General features: G+C 39.9%; 6 protein-coding genes across 6 annotated transcripts; 3 read left to right on the top strand and 3 right to left on the bottom strand.

Annotated features, from left to right (window-relative positions):
- Positions 1-8,291: 8,291 nt before the first annotated feature.
- LOC108034413 (uncharacterized) lies at positions 8,292-8,863 on the top strand. Its single transcript, XM_044094778.2, has 2 exons — positions 8,292-8,445; positions 8,510-8,863. The coding sequence occupies exons 1-2, from the start codon at positions 8,386-8,388 to the stop codon at positions 8,861-8,863; spliced, it is 414 nt and encodes a 137-aa protein (XP_043950713.1). The 5' UTR covers positions 8,292-8,385.
- A 306-nt stretch (positions 8,864-9,169) lies between these two features.
- LOC108035406 (uncharacterized) lies at positions 9,170-10,226 on the bottom strand. Its single transcript, XM_017111026.3, has 3 exons — positions 10,120-10,226; positions 9,709-10,059; positions 9,170-9,645 (listed from the first exon to the last, which is right to left on the bottom strand). Exons 2-3 carry the CDS (start codon positions 9,715-9,717, stop codon positions 9,295-9,297), a joined length of 360 nt encoding a protein of 119 aa, XP_016966515.2. The 5' UTR covers positions 9,718-10,059; positions 10,120-10,226; the 3' UTR covers positions 9,170-9,294.
- Positions 10,125-10,753, top strand: LOC108035407 (peptidoglycan-recognition protein SB2). The gene is made up of 2 exons (XM_017111027.3): positions 10,125-10,495; positions 10,554-10,753. Exons 1-2 carry the CDS (start codon positions 10,132-10,134, stop codon positions 10,736-10,738), a joined length of 549 nt encoding a protein of 182 aa, XP_016966516.2. The 5' UTR covers positions 10,125-10,131; the 3' UTR covers positions 10,739-10,753.
- A 36-nt stretch (positions 10,754-10,789) lies between these two features.
- On the bottom strand, positions 10,790-11,716 carry LOC108035405 (peptidoglycan-recognition protein SB1). Its single transcript, XM_017111025.3, has 2 exons — positions 11,611-11,716; positions 10,790-11,544 (listed from the first exon to the last, which is right to left on the bottom strand). The coding sequence occupies exons 1-2, from the start codon at positions 11,663-11,665 to the stop codon at positions 11,027-11,029; spliced, it is 573 nt and encodes a 190-aa protein (XP_016966514.1). The 5' UTR covers positions 11,666-11,716; the 3' UTR covers positions 10,790-11,026.
- Positions 11,717-12,081: 365 nt separating this feature from the next.
- On the bottom strand, positions 12,082-14,395 carry LOC108035404 (probable ATP-dependent RNA helicase Dbp73D). Its single transcript, XM_017111024.3, has 3 exons — positions 14,287-14,395; positions 13,412-14,232; positions 12,082-13,352 (listed from the first exon to the last, which is right to left on the bottom strand). The coding sequence occupies exons 1-3, from the start codon at positions 14,307-14,309 to the stop codon at positions 12,151-12,153; spliced, it is 2,046 nt and encodes a 681-aa protein (XP_016966513.1). The 5' UTR covers positions 14,310-14,395; the 3' UTR covers positions 12,082-12,150.
- A 2,866-nt stretch (positions 14,396-17,261) lies between these two features.
- Positions 17,262-23,568, top strand: LOC108035366 (myrosinase 1). Its single transcript, XM_017110964.3, has 4 exons — positions 17,262-17,478; positions 18,250-18,451; positions 21,333-22,226; positions 22,868-23,568. The coding sequence occupies exons 1-4, from the start codon at positions 17,438-17,440 to the stop codon at positions 23,369-23,371; spliced, it is 1,641 nt and encodes a 546-aa protein (XP_016966453.1). The 5' UTR covers positions 17,262-17,437; the 3' UTR covers positions 23,372-23,568.
- The last annotated feature ends 276 nt before the right edge of the window (positions 23,569-23,844 follow it).

Below are 23,844 nucleotides of genomic sequence, written 5' to 3'. Positions count from 1 at the left end.
GCTTAGACATGTAATTCTCTTATAGCTTAACTCTAACATTGGTTTGATTTATTCTTTCTTAAATAATAAAATACTTCGTGTTCTGATGAACATTCTGCCAAAGGCCCGGCAAGCTTTACAATTATTTTTGACAATTGTGCAAACAACGGTTTAGTGGACTGTAAATTTATTATTTTTCAATACACATTTTTTTTTTTAACTTAACTATTTTACTTTAAATTCCTTGCAACGGGCCTGCGAAAGTTATGGCTTGTAATCTTTGCCTAACAAAACATTTTTTCACAAGGTATATTATAAAAATTCCCAAAACTATTAATGACAATATAAGACCAGCATGTCCGGAAATATGATGGAAATGTAAATCCTTTAATTGTGGATGGTTTTCTTTAAGCTCTTTAATTTCTTTCTTTAATTTATCAATTTCAATTGTATGATTTAATGGCGTTAACTTTAACGGATCCCACATTATTTTCGGAACTTCACTAACCTCTCCTATGTATGGTGTTGACAGTGTCTCTTCACTTTCCGATTGAATATTATGATGGGCTATAAACATTTTGTCATCCGTTCTTGCTGTACAATACGGTGCAATACTTAAAATCCCTTGCTCAGGCAGTTCAGACAACTCCATTTGAGACCCAGAACATTTTACTCTTATTTTAGTACCTATCGGAACCTTAAACAACCAACTACTTTTCTTTTCCAACTCTACCCAGTAACTTGTGGCATCCACTACTGTTTTGTATACACAATTCGAAGCTCTATTTGGTTTTAACGGCTGAACTTCACATGCGTTGTCATTCGCGGAGTTCCAGGGCCAACTTCCTTGGCATATCCTTTTATTTTGTTGCCATTTTTGACATTGATTTAAAGTTGCTTCGCTCATTATGTGATACGAATCGATTTCAAAATTATAAATTAAAAATTCGGAAGTTATGTGTACCATTATTATTTTATCTACATTCCTAATAGGCAACGGAATTAGTCTAAACAATTTAGACGGATGCCTACTGAACAAAGGCACTTTTGCAGTGATGATTAATTTATTCTCTATAAACACTCCTCTCGCTGTTAATAAGGTATATACCTCCTTTAGTTCCGTTCCTGATCTTTTCCCTGGAATTATTAGATTTTCCGACAGATTTTCCTGAATCTTGGCAATCTCAATTTTTAGCTGATTTGGCCTAAGTATGTTTGTGTTTAGTCTGCCGTGATTAATATCAATTAAAAGGCTTATAATCCCTGATTGAACTTTTTCACCTTCTTCAATCAAGGAGTGAAGCTGTTTAGTTATCATAAAGAATTTTATCGATTCTTTGTAAACATAGTAACTCTCTTTAAGAACTTCTGTCATGTTTTCAATTCTTACTTGCATACTTTTAAAATTAGCGTTAACATCCTCGGTTGTTCTTTTTAATAAATTAGTAGTTGAATCAACAACTGACGTTTGCTTTTGAACCAATTTATCCATGTTCCTCTGATTATCTAATAAGTTTTTCATATCTTCCTCTAACTGTTCCCTGTCATCTTCATCCATTATACCAAATAAAATATGATACAACGAACCTATAAACTCTAAGGGAGCACGTTTGGTTCTGGATCTTGGTTCCATCATAAATAATTTATTATTCTCTTCTAGTTCCATTAATTGGCTTTGCATATTATCCAAAACTAGATTGCATTGATCTTCGAAGCCATGAAGTTTTTCACAAACTCTTCTCATTTCCTTTATCAACGCTTTACCTTTATAAATCATTTTAAAATATGCCTCCATGTTATAATAAATCACCAACTTCCAAGACGTACTTACAATTTCTACATCTCCTAGGGGATCTAAATATATTGCCGCAGTGCTATTAATTCCTTGTACCTCAAACCCATCCTTTTTTGTTTTTATCGCTGCGGCACTTGACATCTGGCACAACAAAGCAAGCAAAACCAATATTACCATGCTACTAAGCTTAGATAACCTAGGGGAAACTCTTTTTATGGTCGGAGTTGCAGTTGCATCCTCTGCTTGCTGTACACCAATTAAAGGACAAATCTTGGTAATCGGTCTTGTAAATGATGCTTCTGAGGTTTTTACTTTGACAACCCTAACTTTATCGTCTCTACCTTTATGAACTTCCTCTACTTTTGCCATTGGCCATCTAGCTGGGTGACAATTTTCATCTTTTAAGAGCACTACCTGCCCCTTTTCTATATTTTGACTACCTTTTTTCCATTTATACCTCTGCTGCAACGTATATAAATAATCCTCCTTCCATTTGACCCAAAAATCTCTTCTCATTTTGCGAATTAACCTCCACCTATCCAGACTAGGAACCTTTTCATCATCATCTATTGACTCCACTATGTCCAACGTAGGTCGACCTATTAAGAAATGTCCGGGCGTTAGCACCTCATTATCATCGACATCTTCTCCCGTCGTATATAGCGGTCTAGAGTTTAGTACTGCTTCGATTTGGCATAATAAGGTTGACATTTCTTCGTATGTCAATATACTATCTCCAATGACTCTTTTTAAATGATATTTAACCGACTTAACACCTGCTTCCCAAATACCTCCAAAGTGAGGTCCTGCCGGCGGGATAAAATGCCATTGAATTTTTTCGGTTTCCTTTTCTGCAGCTACTCTGGAATTATATTGTATGGCTTTTAGTAATTCTTCATCTAATTTTCGTGCAGCTCCTACAAAATTAGTACCATTATCCGAATATATATTGGCACATTTTCCTCTTCTAGCTATAAATCTTTGTAATGCTGCTAGAAATGCATCAGAAGTTAAATCACTCACAACTTCTAAATGAATTGCCTTAGTTGCCATGCATACAAACACTGAAATATAACCTTTAAAAGTTTTTTGACCTCGATTTTTCGAACATTTTAGGTGATACGGCCCTGCATAGTCTATACCTGTATTTAAAAATGGGTATGCTACATTCACTCTGCACTTCGGCAGGTTACCCATTATTTGTTTACCTGTACATTGCCTATATCTCGCACAAGTGACACATTCTCTCAATACTTTCTTTAGAGAATCCCTTAACCTAAATATCCAATACTTCCTTTGGATTTGGTTTCTCATTAAATTGATTCCACCATGCATTGTCTCCTTATGAGCCTTTTCAATTAAAAGTCGTGACACGTGGCATTTATCTAATATTATCGGGTGCTTCACATCAAATCGTAACTTGCTATTTTGCAACCTACCACCTACCCTTAGAATACCATCTTTGTCTAAGAACGGATTCAGCCCTATAACCTTACTTTTCTGCTCTATTTCCTTATCGGCTCGTAAGCATAATATCTCTGCAATAAAATGTCGTTCCTGCTGTTTTTTAATAATTAATAATCGGGCCTTTTTTAATTCATTTATAGTCAGCCAATGTGGGTATGACATCTTCTTGACTTTCATGGCGATAAATCGTAATATCCAAGCTACGACCCGTTCCAACTTTTGAAAACTTGAATATTTATCCAGCAACTTAGAAATGGTGTCTTCGGATTTTACTATCACCGTATTTACTCTTACTTTATCATCTATTTGTAACTTGGGCCAGTTGTCCTCCGGTGTTGAGAGCCATTTGGGCCCATTCCACCACAGCGAACAATCTTTTAATTTTGTAGCACAGATGCCTCTTGAGGCAATATCTGCTGGGTTATCCTCAGATCTTACATGATTCCATGCTGTATCTTTTACTTTTAAAATTTCGTCAGTTCTACGTCTAATAAATTTATCCTTGCAGTTCTTATTTCGTATCCATCCTAATGTAATGGTAGAATCACTCCATGCAAAACTCGTTGTTATGCCAGGAATAGCTTCTTTCGTTCTACTCATCAATAGGCTCAAAAGATGGGCTGCGCAAAGTTCTAACTTAGGGATTGTCTTCCTATTTTTCTTAGGATTTACTTTACTTTTGCTTGCTATTAATGTAACGGATTCTCCTACTTTTGCATATACGACTGCTGCATACGCCTTTTCGGAAGCATCAGCGAATCCGTGTAGCTGAACCGTTATGCTAGTCTGCGTTTTTAACCACCTGGGAACCCTAATGTCTTCTAATGATTTTAAATTTTTCTCGTACAGATTCCACTCAGCTAAATCGTTAGTAGATAATTCTTTATCCCAATCGTTTTCTTCTAGCCAAAGCCTTTGCATAAATAATTTTCCCACTATAGTCACTGGCGACAACCATCCTAATGGATCATATATTCTTGCGAGGTTTGATAACACTAACCTCTTATTTATTTTTTTATTGTTTTTCAACTTAACTGCAAATTTAAACTCATCTTTAAAAGGTTCCCATTGAAGACCCAAAGTTTTAACTGATTCCGTTTCCTCTATGCTCAGTACTTTATTTTCACTCGCATTTTCAACTGTATCAATAATTTCTTTCTCATTGGAGATCCATTTTCTTAAATTCATTCCTATTTTCTCCAGCTCCATTGAAATCAGGCATACTATTTTCTTGGACTCTTCAATGCTGTCTGATCCAGTCATTAAATCATCCATATAGAAATCGTTTATAATCACATCTTTAATTGACTGATCCTGACATCGATTTCCTATCTCAGCTAACACCCTGGTTGCTAAATACGGAGCTGATGCCGTACCATATGTAACTGTGGTTAGCTTAAAATCTTTTATTTTGTTTTTGGGGGAATTTCTCCAAAGTATATGCAAATATTCTTGATCTTTTTCTGAAATATTAATTTGTCTGTACATTTTTTCAATGTCTGCTGAAACAACATACTGCCATTTACGCCATTTTAAAATGATATCGAAAATATCTTTTTGAACTCGAGGTCCAATCCACATAATGTCGTTAAGGCTTTTATTATTTGTTGTTTTTGCAGACGCATCAAAAACCACTCTTAACTTTGTTGTTAAGCTCTCATCCCTAATTACGGCTTGATGCGGCAAGTAATACTTTCCTTCAGACTTAGATTCGATCATATGACCTAAGTCTATATATTCAGTAATAAAGTTAGAATATTGTTGTTTTAGATTTTCATTTTTGCTTAATTTCTTCTCTAAATTTAAAAATCGTGCCATTGCTTGGTTTTTTGAGTCCCCTAAAACCTTATCGTCTTTAAAGGGCATTGATACTATATATCGACCTGATGAATCATTTTTTGTTGTTTTTATAAAATTTTCTTCGCATATCTGAAATTCTAAATCCTCTTTACTTTCTTCTTCTAATTCCCAAAACCTTTCCAAATCTGTACACTCGATCACAGTTGCCACTATTGTGTTACTGCCTTTTGATTTTGTGCAGCCTGACACTATCCACCCGAACTCAGTATTTTGACCTAGGAGTCCGTCTATTTTCTTAACTCCTCTTTTAAAAATGTGCGCGTTTAGATCTGCACCTATTATTAGGTCTACTCTACTTGGCTTATGAAATTCGGGATCAGCAAGTCGGTATTTGTCCCACTTTGTCGTGTCAATCTTAACCGCTTGTACTGGTAGTGCCTTCATTAATTTTGGAAGAATAATTGCATCTACTTTCAAATTATTTTTATTCTCTTGATTTGTTTTTATTTGCAAGCTAACTTTGTGCCTTGAACTGCATGTTTTTACTGAGGAAACTCCACTAATCTCCGTATAATTTTTAATTTTTGGTAATTGGAGAATTTGTGAAGCTTCCTCTGAAATTATAGTACTTTGAGACCCACTGTCAATCAAAGCCCTTAATTTTTCATAGCCTCCATTTTTTGATTTGACCTCAATTATGGCTGTGGCTAATAATACGTTCTCCGTTGTCCTGCATGTGTTCACTTTTTCTGGAACTTTAACATGAAGCAACGTATGGTGAGGTTTGTTGCAAGTCAAGCAAAGCTGCTCGCTTGTGCATCTCTTAAAACTCTTATGTTTTAAACATTTTGTACAAATTTGATTTTTTCTTGCCCAGTCAGTTCTCTCTGCTGGGTTCATTCTTTTAAATTTGAAGCACTGGACTAAATAATGTCCCGGTAATTTACAACACGCACAATTTTCGCTGTTATTATTCTGCGTTGTATTTACCACTTTCTTTACAGGTTTCTCTCCCTGTGACAATGATGATATGGAATTGAGCCTTTGCTCTAAAAATTCCATCACATCCGAAAGCGCTTGGATTTCTTTTGTCTTTTTGACATGACTTTCATATAAATTTAATGATTCTTTATTAAATTTCCGAAGGATTATGTGGGCGAAAATGGCATCCACCTCTTCGGACAATTGTGCCTTCAATTTCATAATATATATTGACTCATTAATTGAGTCAATGAACTTTTTAATCTGCCTATCCGATTCTAAATTTAAATTGGGCATATCCAAAAGCCTATTCATATGTTCCGAGAATATCTTTCTTTTATTCTCGAAACGCTTGGTTAAAAATTCCCAAGTGGCTTCATAATTTTCGCCCCCGCCTAACAATAAATGAGTGACAACACTCCTGGCTTCACCTTTTAAGGCTGACTTTAAATAATTAAATTTAAGAGATGGACTTAAATCCTCTCTTGAGTGGATTAGCTCTGTGAAAAGTTCGTAAAACAGATCCCACTCTTTGGAATCACCAAAAAATGTGGGAATCTGTATTTTAGGCAGGGTTGGTAATTCCTCTGCCTTCACCACCATCGACACGTCAGCATGTCTATTGACTACGCTGGATCGATTTTTAATGGCCGTTAGTATATTTTGCGTATCAAACTCGATATCGCTTATTATGTCGTCAAACACAGAACTCTCGAAATAGGTATTACCCTGTTCAATTAGGTTCTGTATCTTACTCCATAGAAACTCAATTTTGTTTTTCCTTATCGTAAGGAAATCTGGACTATTGTCTATGAGAGTAGACGTCTCATCTAAGTATGCTTTCAAAATGCCTACCTGACTTCGAAATGTCTGCTCTATCCTGGACGCGTTTGAAGTGCCTGGCAACTCGATCTCTATTTCCATATTTTTGGTCTTTGAAACGTTTGCCGTGGGAATAACCTGTCCCTCTGGCTTATTTGTCTGAGACTCTTTTTCAACCCTTAATTTTATCTGAGCCAACACCATCATAATGATATCATACTGCTTGGTATTAAAATACTCATGATCGACAACGCCGATCTTTAAAAGGGCAGTATGGTTAGTAATAAAGAGTTTTTGAAGCTCTTCTAATCGTCCTACGTCTAGCTCCGTTAGCCCTATTTTTGCCTCTAAACGTCTTATTTCCAAAATAATCCCGGACTGCTTCTTTAGCAAATCTATCGTTTTTTCCGAAATCATTATTATTATTTTCTTAGGGATATATGTATATGTAAAAAAAAAAAAAAATTTATTGTGACTTAGCTGCTTCCGTTGCCGTCGCCAGAGTAGTCGTTTTTTGCTGTTGCTGCTAAGGTCGCCGCCGCTTGTCCAGTCGCCGCTCTTCGTTGCAGCGGTATTTTTTGTTGCTGTTGTTGCTGCTGAAGTCGCCGCCGCTTGTCCTGTCGCCGCTCTGTCCTTGCAGTGGTATCTTTAGTTGCTGTTGTTGCTGCTGAAGTCGCCGCTGCTTGTCCTGTTACCGCTCTGTCGTTGCAGCTGAAGGTGCTGCGTCGCTGGTTTTTTTTTTTTTTTTTCACTTTTCGTTTAAATGCTTAATTGCATTTATTTCCCGCACAATGTCGCTGATGTTTAAGGGCCTCAAGCACGCCTTACACGACACTGTTAATTTTTTAAGCTACCTTTAGTTTATTTCTACCAGAAGGTGCTTTTTTTTGTTATATGTATCTCTGTTCCTTACCTCGGGTGGGGGGTAACAAGAGATTTTTTTATTTTCGCTACCTTAAGCTGCGTGTGTCTAGCACTACATACAGACTTTCAGGTGCTGGTTGATCACTCTGAACCTCTTACCACAGGGGGGAAAGTTGCAGAGTTTCGAAGGATCAAAATGATCGGCTCGATTGACCAAAATGAAAGAACGTCCGAATAAACACGTCTTTCCTTGTTGAGTTGATATTTCAAACTGATTTTATTTAAGAATATGTTCTACTTAAATAGCTAACATGAGATTTACAACTATTCTTATCTTTAAGGGCGATAGAGGAGATAGCAATTACTCCGATCGCACTTATCCCTAAACATGTGGTGACCACTCGCAGGGGGTCATTTTACAACCTTTTTATCTCGTTGTTTTAGGTATGCACACATGTGAGACATTTGGTGCGGCTACAATTCCGCTACCTAAATATACATTTGTATATATGCGTGTTCATGTTTGAACAGTATGCCTATTTTTTGCTTTTTTGCCATACCTGTCATTTAGACCTCTTTTGGAGCCAAGTGCTTGGCAATTTGGAGCGCCTTTTGGGCAGCACTGCTGTGGTCTTCTACTGCCAAAAACTATAAAACCAAAGAGTCGATCCAAGCCAATGCATATTCAGTTTTTGGTCTCTGCCAGGAACAGTACTCTCCCAGAAATGCATCAAATGGTGAGCACATATTTCTAAAATCTGAGTTAGGATTTCTTACAAAATATTTAATATTCCATTGCAGTTGGTCATTGTATCGCTGGCTCTGTTGGCCAGTGTGGCAGCCAGTCCTGCTGTGAATCCCGCTTTGTTTCCGTCGGGATCACCTTTTGGCTTCTATCCATCATCTGCTGCTCCATTCGCCGCCGCCTATGCAGCTACTCCTCTGGTTAATGCCTTAGGTGCTCCCTTGGGTGCTTCCCCTCTGGCCATTTCCAGCAGCCAGCGCTTGGACTACTTCAATCAATTTAACGCCGCCTTTGCACCAACTGCTCCCGCTCGCATCCTGGCTGCCAGTCCATTTCCAGCGGCGCGGGCTCGTTTTGTTCAACCAACTCGTTTTATTGCTGCTGGAGTGCCGGCACCATTTTTCATTTAAAAACCCTAAAAATCTTCTCTATTAAATGTAAAACCTATAATTAAAAAAACAAGTTAACCATTAAAAAATTAAATATTTTGCAAATAGGCTTTACTATGAAATATTTAACTTTAAATATAATTAGACTTTGGTTGAAATATTAAATATTCAGAAACTTTGTTTACTTTTCAACTATGAAATATGATATATATTATATATATTTTTTTTAAGTATTTCATTTTTAGTATGTTCAGACTTTGTTTTAAGGATAAAATAGTTAAATTTAAATATTTTCCGTCTAACTTAAAATCCCGCAAAGTAGTAAAGTTAATAAACAAGTATATTATATATTTATATTCATATACAAATAACATCATTTGGTTTTCATAGGTTATCACAATAGATTTAAGGTGGGCACACTTTATCTGAATACCCTTCTATTCATAAATCGATCACCAGACACCCTTGTAGCCATAGCCATAGTTATATGTGGGATAGTAGTAGGGATAGGTGTACTGATAGGTAGAGGCATAGGGATAGTTGTAGACGGGATACGAGGGATAGCCTCCGCTGTACTTTATGTAGGTGTTCGGATAAGTGGCCACCGTGGTTGGTGGTGGCACATAGACACGATTCCAGTTGCGGGTGACGAACTGATGACTGGTGGCCACGGGAACCACGCGGGGAATGGCAGCCGGAATCGCTGCAGGATACGCCGGAATCACTCCAGTTGCGGCAGTTGCTATGCTGGCATGGGACAGCAGCAGTCCCAGCAGCAAGTAGCCCAACATGGTGCCAAGTTCCTGGATTATTAAAATAATTAGTAAAGATATATTTTAGGTGAAACTGCCCTCAAGGATACTTACGATCTTCATGATGGGGCGGTAAATTCTGGGTTCACTACCTGGGCCACTCGATCACTGGCCACTGTCCACTGGCAAGCCATCGGAGTGTCTTTTATAGCAGCACCCAGATTGGATTTGACTTTCAAATGCAGTGCCCCTTTTACGGATGCCCAGCCATTTTTGGGCCACCCACTCGTCCAAGGGCAGATTTGCATTCCCAAAGAAGAGAAGGTTATATATGTATAAAAAATATCTTTGCAGGGATGACGCAAGCGGAATTTGCCACCAGACAAAGGCTTCCAGCCATTTAATTATGCTGCAATCCATTGATCGAATCCATTGATCAAAACAACTGAGTAAATAGAGGTATTCCTGGTGAGATATTTCGGCGGGTTATATAAATAGATCAGCGGCTGAGGGATGACATACTACCAAGAAGTGAAGATGAAGCTACAGTTGACACTGCTCGTACTTGGCTTTACTCTGGCCTTGGGCCAGATTGTTCCCCGTAGCAGCTGGTGTCCTGTGCCACTCTCTCCGAGATTACCAAGGCTCGCGGGGCCCGTTCGACTGATCATCATCCATCACACGGTCACGGCTCCCTGCTTTAATAGGCAGCAGTGCCTGTCAGCATTGAGGCAAATCCGAGCGGATCATCTGCGCAGGAAGTTCAGGGACATAGGCTATAACTTCCTGATCGGCGGCGATGGTCGCATCTACGAAGGCTTGGGCTTCGGCATCCGCGGCGAACACGCTCCCAACTATAACAGCCAGTCCATTGGCATTGCCTTCATTGGCAATTTCCAGGGTGAGTTATTGGTAGCTCGTTTATAGGAAAATGATATATTAATGTTTACCTCTTCTAGGTGGATTACCTCCTCCTCAGATGCTGCAAGCTGCCCGTATCCTCATCCAGATTGCCGTTCGGCGCCGCCAGGTTCTGCCCAACTATGCTCTTGTGGGACATTGTCAGACCAAACCCACCGCCTGCCCGGGAAAACGTCTTCTCGATGAGCTTAAAAAGTGGCCACGATGGCAGCCGAAACCTTAGGTTTCCAAAGGAAACCGAAAGATATTTAAGAATATTATTTAAAAACAGATATTGAAATCTTCTAAAGCAAAGTGTATGTAAACAATATTTACCTTATATTTTGTAAATATAATATAATATAAAAATTAAAAATAAAAAACTTAAATGAACAATGGTTTTTCCAGCGTAAACTCAAGTTAATTTCAGTTTCCCTCTACATCCATACGAACGTTAAAATTACAATTTTTACTAACATTTAATTTTATCAAATTTTTATAGAACTAAAATTTAACTTAAGAAAATATAGTCTTAGTTTTGCCTCCAGTGGGGCCAAGTTTTGATCTCGTTGAAGAGAGCATCGCCGGGGCAGGAGGTGGCCTTGGTCTGGCGGTGGCCAAACAAAGTGTAGTTTTCCTTGAGGTAACCCCGCTGCTTGGCCAGCTCGATCAGATCCTTGGCATTCTGGAGCATTTGGGCGGAGGGTGCATTGCGCTCGAAGTTGCCAATGAAGACGATGCCGATGCTCTTGCGGTTGTAGTTCGGAGCATGCGATCCCTGGAGTCCAAAGCCACGGCCCTCGTACACCTTTCCATCGCCGGCCACAATAAAGTTGTAGCCAATGTCGCTGAAATTCCTGCGGCCCTTGTGATCCGACTGGATGTTCTTGATCAGGCGCTTGCACTGCTCGGATGTGGAGCATCCGTTGGGATTGTCCGAGTGATGGATGATCACATAGTCCACGGCACCGGAAATCCTCGAGGGGGAACGAGCAGCCACTGCTCCCCAACTGCTGCGGGGCTCAATCTGCAGGGCATCGGCGGAGAGAGCTGATCGGGGAAGATATCGGGATTAGCTAATCAGGTTTAGGAATACAACAAGATTGATTGGATTACCTAGGGAGCAGAGCGCCAGAACAGCCACAAGCTTAATTGCCGTTGATGTGATCATCGTTTCGAGATTGGTGAATCTATAAGATTCTCTGGCCAACAGAGGCTGTTTAAATAGGAAAAGCTGATTTTATAGGGGATCGAGACGTTAAATACCCTTTAATGTATATTTTTAATGTTTATAATATATATTTTAAAGTTGAAAATATATAAATTATAAGTTATATGTGGACTTTAAAGAGTAATAGCAAAAGCTATAAAGTATCAGAAAATATAAAAAGTATAATTTATAAAGATACTTAAACAATTTGCTGAGTTATACACTATGTCATACTCCCAACAACAATAAAACACCTTGGTATAGGGTAGGCAGGCACAGATTGCGGTGAAGAACCCGCTGGGGATTCACTTGCGGCCCCAGAGATAAGAAACTGAGACCCCGAACAACCGCTCACGCTATACACAAAGACATTTGGATGGTTATTTACATTATTATATTAAAGTAAACTAAATAAAACAACATATTCCAAGTGGTTATCCGAAACGTTAGTTCTCGATGTTCTTTCGTTTTTTGGCAATGCGTTGCTTCTTGGTTTCCTTGGGTTGCGCTTTTACTTTGGGAGTTTCGCTTTGTTTTTTGGCAGGCTCCGCCGCCGCTCCGCCCGCCTTGATCTGCAGCTTTTCCATCAAAGTGAGTGGACGATCGCTGACCAAGTTCTCTTGTTTCTTATGCACCAAGGCCTGGTGGGCCACACGCTTCTTGTGCACCGCCTTCTGAGACTTCTCCTTAAACTGCCACATACGCAACTCGTTCAGTGCATTTTTGTAATTAACCGCATGCTGGATCTCGATGTCCGGCGAAACGCTGATCTCTTCGCCCAATCCTTTGCCCACATCGTTAAGCATTTTCTTGAATGCCACCTGCTCTGGTTCGGTGAGCAGGGTGACAGCGGTACCCTTCCTTCCCGCTCGGGCCGTTCGACCCACTCGATGGATGTGGGTCTTGATGTGGCGAGGCACCTCGTAGGACAGTACAACATCTATGTCCGCCACATCTATACCACGCGCCAAGGCGTCTGAGCAGATTAGACCGTTTATTTTGCCAGCTGCGAAGTCCTTAAGCGCTTGTTTTCGAACGAGGGCCGAAAGGTTACCCGACAACTCGGCCACTTGCGTGGAGGTGCCTTCAAAGAGCAGTTTCATCACGAATGTCAGGCGACTGGCCTGGTCTGTGCTGTTGGTAAAGCAGAGGAACCGCTTCCACTGGTACTTCTCAACCAGGGCAAACAGGGTCAGCGGTTTCAGTCGCAGCTCCGTCACACAGAACTGTTCGGTTAACTCTGCCGGTGTTGTGTATTTGCCCACAAATTGTCCGTGATCTGAATTTGTTTCCTTATTTTCATCTTCACCATTTAGATCCTTTATCACGGGCATGGTAAAGACGGTGGTGAATAGACGCGGCTGGAAGAGTCGTAGGTTCTGAAGCTTCTCCGGATCCTGGGAGAGTGTGGCTGAGAATAGGAGCTTATGCGGCTGCTTGCCAAAGCTGGACTGAAGTTCTGCATAGCAAAGAGGTGCTTGAGTGCCGGCCAGCAACTGGTCGGTGGTCTCTTTGACATGACTGTCCAGGTGATAAAGCCAGTTTTGGAAAACGGCATCCATTATCCTGTCCGCCTCGTCAATGATCAGGAACTTGAGGTTCTTCAGGCAAAAGCCTTTGGTGGCATGCAAATGGTCCACCAGACGACCTAAAATAAGACGCGATTTTTCATAAGAAAGTAGTTCGCAGGTTTGCCTTAAAACTCACCTGGTGTGGTGACCACAATGTCCACCTTCGAATAGTACTTGCCCTTGTACAGCTCCACCAGCTTCTCCTGTTCATCCTCGAGCTTGTGTTGCTTTGACAGTAGGCAAACCTCCAGCTCCGTTTTGCTGCACAGCGCACTGATGACCCGGTAAACTTGCAGGGCCAACTCTGCCACAGGTAGAACAACCAAGGCCCTAATTTTGCACTCGACACGTTGCGCTAAAAGCTGGACAATTGGTATGGCAAAGGCCAGGGTTTTTCCACTGCCTGTGGGAGCAGATACACAAATGTCCCGGGGACGGAAAGGGGCTGGCTTGGCGTGCGCCTCCAGGATCCAGGGAATGACCTGCCGTTGGACAGGAAACAGGCGCTTGATCTTCATCTGCTTGAGAGCCAAACAGGTGGACTTTTCCAAGTAGTCAAGCTGATCAATGGCCTCTGAAGCGGGTATCTCCTCGTCGGGCTGAAGGATACCACCTTCGATGATTGTGGGATGAGCCAGCCAACTGGGCAGCTGCATCTCCACCTTTTTCTTCTTGGCCGCCGAGCCATCGCCACCGAGAACTTGGAACTCATTGGAGGGCACATCCTGTTCCTCAGCTACCTCGTGGGGTTTTTCAAGTGCTTCTGCGGGCTCCTCCTTAGTTTTGGGTTCCTCCTCCTCTGGGACAAGATCTTCCTGGACGGCCGCGGCAATAACTTCACTTTCCTTGTGTTTCCTCTTGCGTTTCGCAGCTTTTTGAAGGAGTTTTTGAAGGATTTCATCCTCATTGTTGGTGTCTTGGGTGTCAGCCTTGGGCTTCTTTAAATCCTCTGTATATCTGGGGATGTAATGATTTTTAACCATTGTGGGTATTATATGCTAATTAATTTACCTATTGACTGTGAATAATTCCATTATTAAGAAGGGTTTTATTTAATAAAAAGAGGACAAATAAATGCACGTGTTGCCGCAAGATTGTTTACGTTTCGACAACCAGTGTGACCGTTTTTCGAATTTCGGTGTATTTTCCAATAATAGCGTTGCCATACCGCTTGCTAGAAAAGGCGCGGTAGATTCAAATAATGGGATTTATCTGAAATTACCATTTTTAATTAATAAAAATTTTTGTATGATTTTTAGCAGAACTGTTTGTAAATTGCACATTAAAGGAGAAATAGTATTTCCAGAATACACTTAAATATGTTTACATTAAAAAAAAAATTATATTATATTTAAAAAAACACCCTTATAACATTGTTATTTAAACTATTCAATAATGTACATATAAAAAAAAAATTTATTATTAAATAAATACAATTCTTTAACAGCTGAAACGACAATTTGCATTGCAAATTATTCTTATCACCAGGGTATTTATAAAACCTTTCCTTTCCCTCTTTCTTCCCTCTAATTAATTGTTTATTCGCAATACTGTATTCCAGTTTTCAGGAATAATTTACATTATTACCATAACCGCAAGCGGAATAATTGACAACGGAAATGAAAACAATATTAGTTCATATTCCAGTTTTGAAGGGGTTTTGTAGTTTCCCTTAGATCGTTTTACGAAATGCGTTGATGCGTATGCAAAATGCTACCAGCTTGATGGGTTTCTTTGGGGATTTTTGTGCCAGCCAGTGATTCATAATTGACCCAGAGATTGTCCCCACGTGAGCGACAGATGCACAAATATACACCGAGTATAATAAATGATTATGGGCATACCCAAAACCGGTTAAAAAGTTTTTTACATGCTCCACTAAAAACCGAATCTCCAAAAGAACGAAGATCGTCTGCATATATGCTAATGAAGTGAAGCAATTGCCAAACTCTATGGAAATTTTTCAGCAAAATCTAAACCACATTTCACTGTTTATCAGGAATTTGTATTGCCATTTCCGTTCGTAAAAGTGTATTTTTAAATGGCTCCATTAATCATACGACGGTCGTTTCAATTCGAATCAGTTCAGTGTTCAGTGGCAGTTGAACACCTGTTACAGAGGGCACGACACTCCCACCTCATGTGTCAGAAGTTATATATACTAGTAGTACTTGGCCCACTGCTGTCGGCGTTGAACCCGGCCAGTAAAACTCTATGGAAATAATCTAAATAAATAAAATAATAATTAGGGATTACAATCAGTGGCCATAACAAAAATCACGCCCTCGACACAGGTCGGGCCATATAGTATTTGAAGTTATTTATTCAGTGATTGTTTATTAAGCTTTCAGCTTATTCAAATATTCTTTCGTAAACCCAACTTTCGTTTAAAGCGCTCATAAATTTTAATCTTCTTCGAATTGGAAATATACTGTGGGATAATAAGACGTTCTGCTTATATTGTAATTAATATACATATTCACTTGGGAAAATTTGTTAATGCATTAAGCGTTCGGAATGTTTACTATCAGCATCTAAATCATGAAATTATATGTATTTGGAAATGATTCAAAATATTTCATTTGGAATGTTTTAGTTTTTCAAAAACATAACCATTAAATCATTTTTATTTATACTGAATCACAAGGGAAACTCTGAAGATAATGCACTATACTTCAGCATATTCTTGAGCTCCTTACTGTGTTTCGGAACTTTCAGGTTCTTCCATTTGGCACATGTGGCGGATTAAAATATCCAAACTGGATTTGAGGTTATGAGGCGAGTTTGCGGATACGAAAGCTGTCCATATAATGGCTATTGTAAGGCAAAAGACTCATTGTTCGGTTCTTTTGGGCGAAACCAATGGCAGAACGGGTTTCTTCGGATAAATTCGGTTCCGTTTTTGGTTTTGAACTCCCTGACCAAGTTTGACTTCGTACCCAGAACCGATCTTATCACGATGTTCCATTATCTTTTATCGTTTCCATCTAATTGAATTTCTCCCACACCTTATTTCACTCTCTCTCTAGGAGGTGTCTCCGCTTTATCGTGGTTGTTTTTACTTGCACTTGTTTAAACATTGTTTTCGTTCTGCAGTTACTATAAACTTAATTAAAAACTTTGGGACAAGAAATAGGGGGAAAAACTGGTATAACTTCGTAATGTTACGGATCGTTTTAAATACTTTGTTGTATCATCAGGCGCAATTATATTTTTACGGCTTTTAGCACATGTATTTTTCAACACATTTTGAATAATAAAATACTCACTTGGATTACGCACATGGGATCAATGAACCTATAAACAAAAGTTATTCAATGATAGCAAAACTATATTTATCCAATTTTTGTAATTTTACAAAATGATTCAGTACTTAATCTTAGCTTGAAAAGCAAAGTTTTTATCTACTATAGCGGTTTTTTAAAGGTTTTTAACAAATCGCTTAACCTTTAATTTCTTTTTAAATTTTTTCATAATTATCTTTGAATGCTTAATACGATAAACGTGCCAGTTTTAAACACTTAAAAAGAAAAACTAAAATCCAACCAATCGTAGTAAAACCATAATCGTGGCCTTTGTGGGGTTTTACAGCTCACTTGAAATATTTATTATCGTATAATTTATGCTAAGTTGGCATTCGATTGTGCAAATTTTAAATAGTTTTCTAAAAGCAAGCCGAAAACGCTACATTTCCCTTGATTCAGCTGGGATTGTTCTTGTGTTTGCCAGTTAAAAAAATTCCAGAACACTTAATTTCCCCGAACCGATCGTACGTAACCGGTAAAAGCAAAATCAGAAATGAGAAAATCAAACAAACAAACCCGAGATAAAAACAAAAGAGATAATAATACCACCGACACCTGCTGGCGATCTCCGCCGGAAGGCGGGACGGAGAGGCGGCGAGAACCCGTCTATGACGCGGTCTCAGAGCCCGCCGACCGCCTTATAACGGTAGGACTTAAAGCGCCGGACTTCATTTGCAAGCGTTTCGCGCTCGACCCAACACGCTCGCGAATCGGCAACGCTGCCCAGCAAGGCTCGCGAAAAGTTCAACAATCAACGAAGAAGTTTCAGGCAAAAAACTCTCGGGTTTGCTGCCAAAAGTTTTCGTTCGGCCCAAATTAGTTTCGCGTTTAAGGATACACAAAACCAAAAATAAAACATGTTTAAATGTATACTGCCCGTGTTTTTGCTGATTGCCTCGTAAGTGAAAACCCGTGATCCTAACTTTATAAAAAAAAGAAATGTATAAACGAATTATAAATGTATGAAATATATTTTAATGGGTTTATATTTTAAATCCCAATTCAGTTTTCTGTTTGTAAAAAGTTTCTAAGCTACATATTTTAAAATCTGTTTAAAGTTGATGGCTTAAAACAAAGTTCAAGTTCTAATAAGTTAAAAATGTAAAAAGTAATTATAGGAAAAGTTTCAAAATTTGTATTTTTTGCTAAGTATTGATAGAGTTTAAAATCCTATATTTTTTTTAAATTTGAAGTATTATTGTTCTCTTAAATAAAAAAAATTAATTAATATATATACGTAAAGATTTTTCTTATATATAATATATAAGTTAATTTTAAAAAAATGTAAAACGTGAAATTTTCAACTTCAAATTTTTAGATTAGCATTATAAAGCATTACTGATCTGAATTAGCTAAAATAAGTATCAGAAACTGCCTAAAAATCGGTTCCAAATCGCCTTGGCCCGCCCCAAGCTTCCAAACAAAGCGATTTCGGCTCAAAGAAAGCTCCAAATGTGCGTTTAGTCTGGACTGACCTTGGCCAGCCAATTGCCAATTGATGTAAACGACTGGCCAAGATCATAAAATAGCATACGAAATTAAAAAGTAAATACAAATTGTCGTAACATTCGTCAGTTTTGAATGTCACGCGACTGGCAGTGGGGGGATTTTCGATGGAGATTTAGCAACATCTTTCGATTAACACATTAACATATCTGTATCTTTTCAGCTGCCTCGGCAGTCCGGTGAGCCAGACGCGCCGCTTCCCCAACGACTTTCTTTGGGGCGTCGGCTCGTCTTCCTACCAGATCGAGGGGGGCTGGAACGCGGACGACAAAGGGGAGTCCATCTGGGACTTCCTCACCCACACACATCCCGAGAAGATAGCCGATCAGTCAAACGGCGATATCTCCGCGGACAGCTATCATCAGGTGAGTCCAGTGCCTACTAGGCGGATCGGTCATGGTAGTACGGGTATTCAGAATCAGTCGTCGGCTCGTTTGGCAGCACCAGTTGATTGGAAGTTATGCAAAGAGTTCAAGATCTCCAGGCGACTGGCTGAGGTAATCGACTGGAAAATATGTGAGCAATTTGTAATTGATGCACTCCGACGGCGATTAGTTACGGAGCTAATTACGTTATAATGTGTACAGATATCTAGAGCTCTTGACGCTGATCAGGGGAGATGGAGATGGATGTGAAGAAGTGGTCAGTGCACCTAAGAGGCGAAAGAGATCAGAAGTTAGGAACAAGTTTTTCTGTTGTTAAAGAATTTACTGGTTTTACCTATGCCAATTAAATGGATCTTAAGTTCAGGAGTTTTAAAGAAATTCATATTTTAAACCGGAACTCAGGATATCTGCATTTAATAAATAATAGAGGTTCTAAAACCAAGTCTTAACCATTAAATTTTAAGTACCTTATAGATGGTGTTCCGAAAGATCTCTGACTTCTGCAACCAGCTTCTGAGAGATAACAAGATAATCTGCAGTTTTGCCCCCAATTAATTCGATGCCAAGATCATTGTCCAATTATGTTTTAATAACGTGACTCCAAGCAATGACCATAATTCAAGTGCCCATTTCAATAGGCCATAATATCATCCTCAAGTGTGGACATGCGAGGCGAATCCCATTACGAGTCGTAAAGTAATTTGCATACTTCTGACCACAAACCATTAGCGAAGAGTCGCATAAATCATGAGCCGCGGGCCTTTGGCATGGGGACACCTGCTTCGAATTCGGTTTGATTAACTACTGTGTTCTGATAATCGAGTTGTCTCCATCTGGGACTTTCAGCACTTTGCATTTGCACTATTTGTCCGGTAAATTGATTAATGACGCTCGATCCGAGCTGAATTAATGATCTTCCAACAAAAACAAACTTATAGGGCAGTTCAGCTAGGGCGTGACTTGCTCGTAGACCTGAAACGGAACTGGAGTATATCATAAGAAAGACAGATGGGAATATGTGGACCTTTTGTGACAGATAAACAATCTGGTTAGACCTGATAAAGATCGCAGACAACCTGTATCAGTGATTATGAGCAGTTGTCCCATTTTCCAAAGATACCGATATGCTTAACTTATCTCTTCGTATCAGCTTAGGACTGAGCAAACGCTTAGTAATTATAAAAGTCATAATCACTTTTATAATGATATAAAACTTAAACGATCTTAATTAGGCGAAGTATGAGTGAGTTCATTTGTAGTAATAACATAAGATAGTTAAAATTTAAGATCTTAATTAGGCTTTTTATGGATGATTAATGACAATTTGGGGCTTATGAATATAAAAAACATCTCAAAATATACAACGTTTTGCAACACTACAATGGGATAGTGTTAGTAATTGGTCTTTTTTCCTGAATTTATACACATTTTAGACATATACGTTGTCAGATATTTTTGAAAATATAATACTTTGCAGTCTGAAGAAGTAAAAATAAAAGTTAATAATTTTTTAAGTAATGTTATTTATTTTCCTACTTTAGAAACCTAGAAAAATATATGACCTATACATTTTACTCTAACCTAAAATTAGCATGTATCAAAAATCTCGATCGCCTTCCAAGATTCTCCACAATACCTATTCTCACAAGAATTCGCATTGAGAATATCAAATTGAAATACAAAGTTGCAATGATAAATCAGCGCCGCATGTCGACTGTGTTGGAGTGAACATTAATTGTGTCATAATTCGCCTGCTAATGCCAATCAATAGGCCAGGCGATTTTGTTACGGCTGCCAACTGCTGCATTTGCGTCAGGTGTTGAACTTTTTGACTTTATTTTTTTATTTTTCCTCAGCCTATCACCTTGTTATTGTTGTCAGCGGCGGCAGGCGATCTGATAAATGGATTAAATAGTTGGACAGACAGCTAAAACGCCCCCTTCCTTTCAAATGCTCGGCGATCGCTGTTCAAATTGTTTTTATTTTTCAATTCAAAGTCACATAATTAGCATCGGTCTAAGCCAAATCCAAAGCCAAAGTCAGAGCCGCGGGCCAAGTGGTGACAATGACCACTGGGCGTGGAATGTGTCGCCAATGTCCGACCGACTGGTTTTTCATTCCCATTTTGGGTTTTTCGGAAATTTGGCCCGGCATTCTTGGCATCGTTTCAAAGAGAACCAAATCAATCCACACAGCAAACACAAACTCAGAATGCAGTCTAGTTTTCTGACACTTAAAGTGTTCACTTGCATGCTTATTTACTTGTCGACATTTCAATCGAAATGGCGATTTGCTTTGATTTGTCCATATCAATTATTAAATTGGGTTGATGAGTTTCCATTAGGTTTAATGTTCTTGCTAAAGACTCGGACTATACAAGACTAGTTACTGGTCTTTGGATATTTTGACAGCTTGTCTTGCCATTAAGTTGGTAAATGAATTGACACGCTCGTTTTATGGCAACACTAAATTAAATCAAATGAAGGAGTCTGGGAAAATGTTACAAGAAAACGTTTAGTGGACGTAAGCATAAGACTTAGCTGTTTTAAATAAACATTAAGCTTAGAGGGGATTTTTATACTTCATTTTGTAGATAGGCAGATACTATAACTCAATTTAGTGTTGTAAACTACTGTCTATAAATTGAAAGGTAGGTTTTAGGTTTATTAACTTCATACCTAATATTTAAGTGCTTCATACTTCTCATTTTTTTTAATATCTGTATACTAATTTAAGTTTTTAGGGGCTTTTAAAAATTCTTAAAATTTATCGGAAACATGAATAGTGTGTTTTAAATAGTTATACGGCTTAACCAAACCCTACATACCCTACAAACCCTAATAATCCTCTTTCTTTCTAGTGGAAGCGGGATGTCCAAATGGTGAAGGAGCTGCATGCCGGCACATATCGCTTTTCCTTGTCCTGGGCCCGCATAATGCCCGGCGGCTATATGAATCACGTGAGCACGGCGGGCATCAAGTACTACTCCAACCTGATCGACGAGCTGCTCCGCTACAACATAACTCCCATGGTGACGATCTACCACTGGGAGCTGCCGCAAAAGATCCAAGAGATGGGCGGCTGGACCAACCCGGAGATCATACCCCTCTTCAAGGATTACGCCCGCCTGGTGCTGGAAATGTACGGCGACAGGGTGAAATTATGGACCACCATCAACGAGCCGTGGCATGTGTGCGAGCACGCCTATGGCGTGGACTACATGGCCCCCTCGTACAATAACCCCGGCATTCCCGCCTATCTGTGTGGCCACAACTTGCTGAAGGCCCACGCCGAGGTGGTGCACATGTACCGGGAGCTCTTCCAGTCGCGACAGGGCGGTCGCATCGGCATCACCCTGGACACATCCTGGCCCGAGCCCAAGGACCCCAACTCCGCGGAGGATCGCGAGGCCTCCGAGCGAGCCATGCAGTTCTATGTGGGATGGTTCGGCCATCCCATCTTCTCCAAGCACGGCAACTACCCCAAGGTGATGATCGAGAGGATTAGGAATCTGAGCAAGGAGCAGGGCTTCGGAGTGCGATCCAGGCTGCCCGAGTTCACCACGGAGGAGATCCATCGCATCCGCGGCACCTCGGACTTCTTCGGCATCAATTCGTACACCAGCAACCTGGTCACTTCGAATGGACACAACAATAGCGGCAAGTTCCCGATTCCGTCGTTCAACCATGATATGGGAGTGGTGGAGAGCCAGGAGGGCGTCGACTGGCCAAGCTCGGGATCCGTTTGGCTCAAGGTGAGTTGGGAAGAGTACTTAAGGGATGTTTGAAAATTCTGGAGACCTAATGATTTATTACAATCTTAAGTCTCCAAAATATGGTATTTTAGATTGACAAACTTGCAGAAAAAATTCTTTGGGATTGTATATCTGATTTTAGGGTTTAGTAGGAGTTCAGGAAAATGTTCCATACATCTCTATGTTCAAAGAAGCGTGGGTTTTTAATGTTTTTGAGCCCCTTAAAGACTTCTTTACCCTAGATTCAGCTCTTTAAAAGCTTTCCAGATGCCCAAGTAATTATATTAACAAGTCGGGAAAATAATCCACCTTGTGTTTTCCACAAAAGAAGCATATTTCCTTCATCTGCACAGCTCCAATTATCTTTCGCTTAGTCGGCCAAATTGATTGTGGCTTACCCTCTGGCGACGGGAGATGGCAAATCCCTCACGTCCAGGATGAGGTGGTGTAATTAACTCGGGCGGAGTACTTGGGGTAACTTGAGGGTTGACTTATCCCCACTCACAGTTTGAATTATGGTTTGCCGAGTAAACTAGTTAGCCGGGAATCAACAGAGGGTGACTTTCGCCCAGGTGGCGCACACAGGTGAACGAACTCCACTAACCGGGGGTTGTGCCCCGTACTCCTCTCTGTCCTTGCAGTCCTATCCCAAGGGAATGTACAATCTGCTGATGTGGATACACCGGGAGTACAATGGACCCGAGATCATTGTCACGGAGAACGGGGTCAGTGATCGCGGTGGCCTGGAGGACTACGCTCGAGTGGACTACTACAACCTGTATCTCTCGGCGGTGCTGGACGCCATTGAGGATGGCGTGAATGTGAGTGGCTACATCGCCTGGAGTCTGATGGACAGCTATGAGTGGAAGGCTGGCTTCACGGAGAAGTTCGGACTATACCACGTGGACTTCAACCACCCGGAACGCACAAGAACGCCCAAGATTTCCGCCCGGGTCTTTGCCCAGATGTGCAAGACCAACACCATCGACTGGAGCTACAGACCCAAGCTCGATGAGGAACAGCAACTGGTGGCCATGGCCCAGCTGCCGGCCGAGGATCGAGTGGCCGGAACCAGTGGTGCCGGTGCTAGTGGCGCCGTCAGTTGGAGTCTAACGGGCCTTCTTCTCCTGGCTCTCTTCAGATAAGCGATTAGACGAGGGGAGAGCCTTGCCATACTCAACTTGTCCCATTGTCAAGTATTGATTGCTACTCGTAGCCATAAGTTTGTCTAACCATCACTGTAATATATTATTTAAATGTAATACATGTACCTATAGATGTTTTAATTTGTACTTATGCTTAAGGACTCGAAACTGAATAAAACCTTTTTGTGATATTTAAATCAAGTTTCTGGAGTGTAAAGGGGGAAATTCCGGTGTAATTGGATTATAAATCGTTCTTGAGTTCAGAAAACTGTTAAATGTATAAAATAAATCTTTATTTTTTTCCATTGCACAAATAAATTATACTCTGCTTAGTGAGTTGCTTCCATTTTGATAAAGATCACCATAAAAAATCCCCTAATATCAATGGCTTTGTTGACAGATTATTATGTTGTTTCCTTTTCAAAGAATATTATTTCCTAGCATTCAAAGCTAAACTTAAAACTTCGTAAACA

The sequence above is a fragment of the Drosophila biarmipes genome, chromosome 3L (genome assembly GCF_025231255.1).
Source record: "Drosophila biarmipes strain raj3 chromosome 3L, RU_DBia_V1.1, whole genome shotgun sequence".
Taxonomy (NCBI): Eukaryota; Metazoa; Arthropoda; class Insecta; order Diptera; family Drosophilidae; genus Drosophila; species Drosophila biarmipes.
Note: the sequence above shows the minus strand (reverse complement) of the source record. Positions and strands in the feature narration are given on the sequence as shown.

Bases quoted from the DNA above. Each gene is read 5' to 3' on its own strand.
- LOC108034413 (XM_044094778.2), top strand. From the start codon at position 8,386: ATGCATATTCAGTTTTTGGTCTCTGCCAGGAACAGTACTCTCCCAGAA. The intron at 8,446-8,509 runs GTGAGCACATAT...ATTCCATTGCAG, and splicing joins TCCCAGAAATGCATCAAATG to TTGGTCATTGTATCGCTGGC.
- LOC108035407 (XM_017111027.3), top strand. From the start codon at position 10,132: ATGAAGCTACAGTTGACACTGCTCGTACTTGGCTTTACTCTGGCCTTG. The intron at 10,496-10,553 runs GTGAGTTATTGG...TACCTCTTCTAG, and splicing joins CTTCATTGGCAATTTCCAGG to GTGGATTACCTCCTCCTCAG.
- LOC108035405 (XM_017111025.3), bottom strand. From the start codon at position 11,665: ATGATCACATCAACGGCAATTAAGCTTGTGGCTGTTCTGGCGCTCTGC. The intron at 11,545-11,610 runs GTAATCCAATCA...TTCCCCGATCAG, and splicing joins TCTGGCGCTCTGCTCCCTAG to CTCTCTCCGCCGATGCCCTG.
- LOC108035404 (XM_017111024.3), bottom strand. From the start codon at position 14,309: ATGGAATTATTCACAGTCAATAG. The intron at 14,233-14,286 runs GTAAATTAATTA...TTACATCCCCAG, and splicing joins GAATTATTCACAGTCAATAG to ATATACAGAGGATTTAAAGA. The intron at 13,353-13,411 runs GTGAGTTTTAAG...GTCTTATTTTAG, and splicing joins CATTGTGGTCACCACACCAG to GTCGTCTGGTGGACCATTTG.
- LOC108035366 (XM_017110964.3), top strand. From the start codon at position 17,438: ATGTTTAAATGTATACTGCCCGTGTTTTTGCTGATTGCCTC. The intron at 18,452-21,332 runs GTGAGTCCAGTG...CTTTCTTTCTAG, and splicing joins CCGCGGACAGCTATCATCAG to TGGAAGCGGGATGTCCAAAT. The intron at 22,227-22,867 runs GTGAGTTGGGAA...CTGTCCTTGCAG, and splicing joins CGGGATCCGTTTGGCTCAAG to TCCTATCCCAAGGGAATGTA.